This window comes from Protopterus annectens, chromosome 13.part0 (assembly GCF_019279795.1).
Source record: "Protopterus annectens isolate FY-2018-M chromosome 13.part0, PAN1.0, whole genome shotgun sequence".
NCBI lineage: Eukaryota > Metazoa > Chordata > Ceratodontiformes > Protopteridae > Protopterus > Protopterus annectens.
Genome location: NC_056747.1, coordinates 389,055,186 through 389,063,890, shown reverse-complemented (window position 1 = coordinate 389,063,890; position 8,705 = coordinate 389,055,186). Strand labels below are relative to the sequence as shown.

The window sequence follows — 8,705 nt, the reverse complement described above, 5'->3', positions numbered from 1 at the left end:
TACACGGGGTATTCCTTATTGTACTTTTTTCTCAGAGCTTTAACGATGCTTAGACAACCAAGTTTGCTATACGGTATCAGTTTTATGTGAATGAGAGCAGCAAGGCTAGAGTGACCAGACAAGCTGGTGGGGAGGGGCTTCGACCTGAGGGGCGGTACGCGGCATGAAGGAGAGTGTCTATTCCAGAGATGAAACTACAAGAAGGGCTTGCGGCTGCAGAGTGCATGGTGAGATGAGGCGGCTTACAATAATTTGGAGCCGCGGCCGGTGCTGAGTTTAGCCGGTTGCGGGATTCTTTAATTTCTGACATCAGCCCTCCACATGGAAGCCGTCCAGGCTGACAACACATGGGGGCTAAGTGAGGTTAGTTGTAACCTTTTGCATCTAGGACCAGTACATAAAAATACACGAGCATACAGTTGGGGGATCTGCACGGCACAAGAAGCTCAACAAAACTTTTGACTTGTTTAACCTGTTGGTGAACCGTCTTGCACGCTAGAGATCCCACATGCACAGAATCTTCTCTGCTGTTACACACAATGATTATTTCATGCTGTAATAAATTGGCAAGCATAATGGAGCAGTGACTAGATTATCATATTTCACAGTGCATTTCATACAAAAACTGTAGACTTCTGGTGACTGAACCACTTGAGGGAGCCAAGACAACTTTTAATTCTTTAGGTGTCCTGTGGAAGTGTGTGTAATGGTAGCTGAAAGGGTCAGCATAGATTTGTGCTCATTTAAGTAAGTCTGACTGTCTCTAATAGATTTTGTGATTTTTGACCAGAAGACAAGTTGCCATTATGTACTTATGGGAATCATTATAATCTGATACATTATAATCGTTTTTCGGTTCGTGGTTCTGCTCCTCAGAATGTAATGGAAAGTTTGATGTAAGTTTGCTTAAGTAAACCAGTGCGCCCCCTCCCAAGTGAAACACAATATCTGATTTACTGAAGGTCCGAGAGAAGCGTGCAACAGGACGTTAAACAGTTGCTTTACTGTAGACTGTAAGAAGACGTGGTGAAAATAAACATATCCAGGGCTCCACATGCACCAAACTCTGCGTGCATTATCTGTGAGCAGTGTCCCTTAATTGTGATCTGTGTCTGCAAACCGGGTGGGCCATCTAGATGGAGAGCATTGACTAGTGATGGTCCAAGCTAAGTGGTGCCATTCTTATCCCTAGCACAGGAGCTGGACAGCAGAAGAAAATTCAAGGAATATGGAAATCTCTGCGCGACAATGATATTTATTTCTAGGATGCATTTCTTCTGGAGTCTGAGGATCCTCTAGAAGGGTTACCGACCATCCCGATTGTTACCCAAGTACTCAAAACAGCTTTCTAGTGTCTCATTTTCTGGAAGGTCTTTCTTGCTACACGCCGGCAGTCCATAAATTGGTTCTGCTGTCAAAGAGACGTGGAACAGTTATAACAGGGATACCAGCCGTTACTGTTAGATTCTTAATTCTGCACTAAGAGTTGCATGTTCAGCTAAAAGTAAAGAATGCAGCAGCTTCCTTTTTGAGCTGATGTGACCTTTTTTTGCTGATGTGACCTTTTTTAAAGATGCATCCCTGATGTCCTTTAAAGACCTGCACCTGATTTGTGTGGTTTGAGCAGGAGAGATATGGGTGGGATCATTTTTGGGTGCCTGTGTATTTAAGTGGAGGATATCGATAAAGTTAGTGACCCCCTCCTCTCTGCTGCAGCAGGGAGGGAAAGCAGTGAGCCGAGGCGGCGGCGGCGACGTCGAGCGACGATGGTGCACTCCGAGCTGCTGCTGCTCGTTGCCCTTGTCTGGGTCTGTGCGTGGACTGACGATGCTGGCAAGCTCATATCCGATCGTTATGCTGTCTACTGGAATAAAAGCAATCCCAGGTAGGTGCACCACAAATATTCAGGCACGGGGGCAGCTGGTGGCAGGGTTCGGTGGCCACTGTAAGAGTGTGGATGCATATGTGTGGTAGTGTGTGCACACCTGTAAGGATACCACCAGGGAATGTCTCACTGTTTAATGCAACAATTCTACAGTAAAGAGCTGATCAGGGAATGTCTCACTGTTTTATGTAATAATTCTCCAATAAAGAGCTGATCAGATTGGTTCATTTAGTTTAAAAGCTTAAACGAGTGATGTTGCCTGAATAACATGAAACTTTGGAGATAGTGTTTTACTGACTTTGGAGAGTAATTGTCTTCCTATTTCAGATAGAAGTCTGCTTTCCGTGCAAGACCTGGCATTTTGAAATAATAAAAATGGGGCAAGACGGAAAGTTTTCTGTGTGTGTATGTATGTGTGTGTGTGTGTGTGTGTGTGTGTGTGGGGGGGTTAAACTAATAGACTGTAGAGTTCATTGGTAGGGAGATGATATAGTGGGGCGTGCAGCAACTAAAAAATCTGCTAGTGTTATACTCGTTTCATCTACATTTATCAGCTGTCAAGTCATATATTTATGTTGTTTGTGATTGTATTGCTTTTGCGGTTATACAAAAGGTAAAGCACTAATAAATTACCCGACAAAAATTTGAAGGTTCAGTGTATTTTATAGTGGCATTTTGTAAGATGGATAAAATGCTGGAGAGCAGCTCCACTTTCTTTTAGCTGTGTATTATCTAGAAATGGAGACAGGATAATTGCATTGTACTAGTACATGTTCAGTTCTTTTTGCCGTTGTTTAGCCACCATCCCTTCTTTTGGAGACTTTGACAGCTTTATCAACACTACTACAACATCGTGCAAAACAGTAGAACCTGGCTCTGATAAGTATTTTGCAGAGATGTTTTAAATGCTTTGGGAAAAATGACTTTCAAGTAGCCCTCAAAATCAATGATTTACACAGTAATTCAAGGAGGCAGTTTATGGAACCTAGTTCTGTTTCCTTTGCCTCATTTTTTCACTGGATACAGATGGAGTTTTACCTCATTAGGAGAGAAGTTCTAGCTCCCACAAAGTAATTGAAGTTTTACATTTAAATAGTTACAATTTGTACCCTTGGGGTGTAATTAACTGATGACAGTATGCAATATGAGTTTGTCCCATTGCTTACTTAGAACTCTCATTCATGTGAACATTAACAACTGACCTGACTTTTTGACAGCTAAACATTTTTTGGCTCTGTGCTTTCTCAAATGCATTACATTTAATTTAACAAAAGTCAGTCACCCACATTATTTGCAGCAAATTCAGTGTATGTACTTTTGTAAGAAGCCTGATTGGTGTTTACAAGGGCACCGGACTTTGTAAATCGGAAGAAAATAATTTTTTTTTTGTAAGAGTCTGCATAACTTCATAACCAGAAGCAAATTCTCTTGTTCGGCTATGCCATCACATTTCTGTTGTTAGGTTACATCTTACTTTTTCGCTAGTGAAAAATGAAAAGTTTTGAAGACACTTTACTGAAATGTTTTTGGACTAACTTGACTGAGCAAAAATTCAGCTTGCCACATGGACCCAAACTTCAGTTTGAATTTCATACTGTCAATAAACAGCATTATCTCTGAGCAGTGTGCACAATTTTGTACCTACAGCAGGAAAGCTGCACTTAACATTCACAATTAACACTTAACTATTATTAATGCAGGAATATCTTCTTTAGCAGTATGTTTTGAATATCAGGCATGAAAACAAGTTTTGCTTCTAAAGAAACTTCTTTTCTGGCCAAAAGGGACTAAGCAGAAATTGTGGTTGGGAACATTAAAATAGAATACACCACAACATATAATGCAACCAACATTTAATTTTGCACTTCATACTTTTTTAAATCTTGCCTCTTTTCTGTTTTTGTTAATGACATTTTCTCTAGATCTTGCAGTGTAGCTGTGCCTTTGTCATTCCTTACATTAATTTGAGAACCAATGTTATGACATCACTATTGCCTGACACCAACAACAAAAAAAGACAATACTGTCATGAACAAAATATTATGATAACAGGTTAAAACAAAAGAGTACACACAACTACATTATAGGGGAGTGAGTATCATGTTTCCTTGTACATGTTTTTGTTGTAATAAGTGGAGTATGAAATGTGAAGTTAATGAACATCATAAACAGGGCTGTCTCTAGTCATATAGTCAGCACCCTTTTCACAATATTGGTGACTTGGTGAAGAGGGCTTTGCAGGATTTTTGGATACCAGCGTATGCTTCTTTTTCACTCTTTCATGACATTTGCTTTTAATAGTTGAAAAACAATTGACCAAATTAAGAACACAGTCCAAATCAAATGTAAATAGAGTATTCCAAATGCAAAAAGAGTAGCAGATGTACACTGTACATGTACTGTCTAACAAATGTGATGCTATGAGTAGTGGATCTATATTAGTGTATTCTTTAACATAAAACTGCAATGCTAACTTTTGACATTTTATATTATATTTACTTCATTAGTTATGTAGTTATTTTCAGGTACAACAAAATAAATGGCTAAGTTTATGTATACATTTTGAAACGGATGATGGTTCCTTTACAAGAGCACGAAACTGTATATATATATATATATATATATATATATATCTTTATATACACACACACAGACACATATATATATAGCTATATATATATATTATATTATATATGTTAACAATGTTAAAATCATAGATGTGTGTAGAGCAAAAACTGAATACTTATTTGGCTGCCTGAGGTTTAGTACATCAAAAAGTACTGAATGGCCAAACATGCTTCTGACTGCTCATGTGGTGGAATGCAAGAAAGGCGAATAGTGTTAGGTGACTGTTTATGTATATGTCTGAGGAGGAGAGGTTGGTAATTATACGTTTAGTATGTAGAGAAAGATTATATTTGTGCTTTTTGTTTATGTAATGTTATGCAGGAGTGTCATGTGGGAACGGAGAAAAAACTGAGGAACAAAGAACACTGGTAACTGTTTTGCATAGAAAATTGTTTACTTGAGCGGTTTGGCAGTATACTGCAGCTGAAAGTCCTTTTGTTGGGAGATTACTCCTTTTTATATTTGTGTGATCATGGAGTTAATACATATGATTCTACGGGGTGTGGGAGCGTTCCCCCCCCCCCCCCGTGGAGGTGCAGGGAGGGGCTAGCACACTTCAAAAAAAAAAAAAAAAACTTGCATTTGCTTTAGTTAAAGGTTTGTGCTTTGGGTAACACTGGGGTATGTAGGTTGTTGTTGGTATTTTGAGTTTCAACCATTTGTGAAGTTTGTTAAATTTCTGTTATTTATTTGTGTATTTATTCATTTGCTGTTCAGTATTTCATGTATTCAGTATATGCAGCATTCGCTGATTTACACACACATTTTTTTCTTTATATTTTAAGTTATTATAACAGTAAATGCATGGCAGCATTTCCCGGTTTCCTTGATTCCTTGTTGTCCACCTGAGACTTTTACATTTTTACCTTTCTCTTTCACTTTTTGGTTCTCACTCTTAAAACTATGGAATAAGTGTTTCGGTTACAAACGTAAAAACAACACCATTCTCTTTTTAAAAGGGTGACTTTGATGCTGGAAGATTAGAAAGTTATATGCTCTATCCCCACACCAGGCACCTAGGTTCATTTTTCCAGTATAGAACTCCAGCATGAGTGAATGGTGCTGTACGTCTTTGGTTCTGTCCTTCAGATGAAGCATTATACCAGTATATCAGTGGCCTATTTTGATGATAGTTTAGGTGCAATTTGTCCAGAGAGTTGGTCACATTTCTCCCATTGAAACGGGTGTTAATTTGATCATTATTAGCTTACATTATTTCTAAACAAACAAATGCAGTAAATATAAATGCTTCTCGCTCCACTGATTTGCAAATTACTGATAAAAAGTAAATACGTAAAGGACTCATCTCATGTGATTCAGCTCAAATGTAGCTTTTGATGCATTCATTTACTTTTATGTTTTCATGTAGTTTATAACTAGTATATAGCAACATTTTAAATAAGGGCCAATGTGTGCACCATAATGTAGTTATACTGTTAGGATTTAGCATGTTTACAAACCTCTCAAAACATATTATTAAAGTTTACGCATGTTTTCATTAAACCCACTGCCTCCCCGTGTATTATTCTCTGTATAGTTTTGTGTATACTTTGATTATTAGGTGATTGAATATAAAACTTTTTTTTCTCTTTTGCTTTAATTTCAGGAGTATAGAAACAGTCAACTGTCATATACCTAGCACAGCTGTGGAAAGTCTAGACTGACACTATGTTTTATTTCCGCTACTTGTCACTACCGAGCCATATAAGTATAGGTGTACTGATGTGCACAATTCAGAGCTTGGACCTGAATATTTTCTTTGAGCTTGGTAATTCCACATGTCTTTAGATTGATGGAACACAATAAAATCGTATGAAGCTGAAACAGAGGACACTTAGTATCTTTTGCCATGTGCTGTGATAACAAAAGTGTTGTATCACATGTGACTGTCTTCAGTTGGAGAGATGCTCTTGTTAACTTTATTTATAGTAGCCAACAGAAGAGCATGCAGTTTATGGAAACGATGGTTAAATGGAAGTGTAAGGGCAAGAGGTGTGACATTTTGACAAGTGTCCTTAAAAGGACTTTTGGAGGAGGGCATTTCTTGTTCTGTATACCGAATCATTGTTCCCTTAGAAATTTTAGGTCATAATTTTCAAGATGTCAGTAGGCTTGTTTAACTTGCAATAAAGCTTATGATCCATTTTGTGACTGAACAGTTATGGTTTTAAAACCTTTTTTTTTTTTTTTTTTTACTCTTTTTACTAAGTAAGAATGGAAGCATTTGTCTTCTATATGTTACTGTCTATTAGCATCAAATATGTGTTTTTTTTTTTTTTTTTTTTTTACCAGAGGTCTGACTGAAGCAATGCAGAACACTAAGCCAGTATGACTGATGCAGTATAACCAGCGAGATGTGATGTACAGGACAGCATGAAATGCTATTGCATATAACTATTTTCTATAGTATTATAGAAATACGTCATCACAATCAGCAGGAAATAGCACAGCACAATGGGATATAGTGTAGAACGCTGATTGTGTTGTAGTGTATAATTGTGTGAATTAATATGTCACAGTGCAGTTTATTGCTGTAGAACTTGATAGAGGACATTAAATTGTTGAATAGTACATTACAATATATTACATTATGGACATGAATTGTAGTAGATTCTGACTGGCTAATGGACCATGTATAATATATGTTTCACACATGCAAAATAAAAAGTTCAGTCTCAGAGCATAAAGTGCCTATAGCTGGAAACCCAGAGTAGCAGCAGATGTGATTATCTGTGATGAACATTCCTGTTACCTTTTACACCGTAACCAGTGCCTTTATTTAGACAGTAAAACACATTAAACAATTACACAAAAGAGGAATTGGACACTTTACTACCTATCACAAAAGTAAACTAATTGTTAAGTTTGTTCACATTTTTTTCTCTCGTTTCTTGCCTGTTTGTTATAATTCTTCCTTTTATATTATTTTGTTTATCATATAGATGCCTTCAGTCAGCCCACACAGCATGTAATTTACAAATGAACTGCTGCAAACTCACTTCTGTCATAATTTTATTGAGGCTAAGGTACATTAATGAAGTAAAAATAGTGGAATTGAATTTTTTTTGCGGCTCCCATTTTCTGGCAAACCCGTATTATGCAACTGAGTTAAATACCTCAAAAATATTGCTTTCATTATCTCATAACCAAACAAAAAGATAGGAGCCACAGTCATACAAATGACAGCCACACCATTTGAATACATTTAAAAATGTACTAACATAACTTCTTGAATCATTTATGCGGATATTTTCAGGTATAATTATCCTTTCAAATCAGTCAGCTGTATGCATGTAAATAGAATCACTGTTTGTCCCACACAGGTGGAATACTTGTTTTTACAATGAATTAACTTTTAAAATATTTTATATAATATTATATTGCATGTATTAATTTAAATTAAAAATAAACAACTTCTGTCTTATTAAAGCTTAAAAATTCCTTCTGTTTTGTAAACACAATTTGACTTCCGAGATTGTGTTTAAATTGCAAATTATATCAACAGTATCAGCTGAAGTCACTCATCCATTTATCATACCTTATATCATGCAAAACGCAATGTATTATGTCAAAATGTGGTGTAATACAAGGCATGCAGTACTGCATGACACAGAGGAGTGATTAAAAGCAGAGTGGTATAATGCAGTTCTGTACTGCATATGCACTATAGTGCTATTAACTTATCTGCAGCAAACTACAATATAGTAGACAACAGAGTATTATGGTGTAGCACAGAACATTATTAGTGCATGATTTCTGTGGTGGTGAAATGTGTACTGTAGTAAAGTATAGTGTATTGTGCTGCAGCATACTATAAAACAGTGTGATGTGGTAAGATGCGGGATGTTGGTGTTGAAACGTGTAATGTAGTAAAGTACAGTGTATTGTGCTGCAGTGTACTATGGCACAATGTGATGTGGTAAGATGCGGTATAATATGGAGCAGTGCCGTGCATTCTGACAGTACAGCACTATGTGCTGTGACGAACCAATGGGCTTTATTATATATCAAGTGCTGTATTACTGTGCATTACAAAGCGGGACACCATAGTAGCACTGTGGTAGTATTTTATAGTGTGTGTTGAGTGTTCAGCCTGAAACAGTACAGTGTTATTTAATATATCATAGTATGGCTAAGTATGACATCATGCACTACAGCATAAGGTGCCTTCTTATACAGTAGTGCAAAGCTA

At 37.0% G+C, this 8,705-nt stretch overlaps 1 protein-coding gene across 1 annotated transcript in view; it reads left to right on the top strand.

The window, feature by feature from the left end:
• The first annotated feature begins 205 nt into the window (after positions 1–205).
• The window catches only part of EFNA2 (ephrin A2), a 1,081,846-nt gene continuing 1,073,346 nt past the window's right edge, over positions 206–8,705 (top strand). Inside the window, exon 1 of the mRNA XM_044054011.1 lies at positions 206–1,885. Within this exon, the coding sequence (XP_043909946.1) occupies positions 1,767–1,885 (119 nt within the window). The 5' untranslated portion in view covers positions 206–1,766. The remainder of the gene's footprint in view (positions 1,886–8,705) is intronic.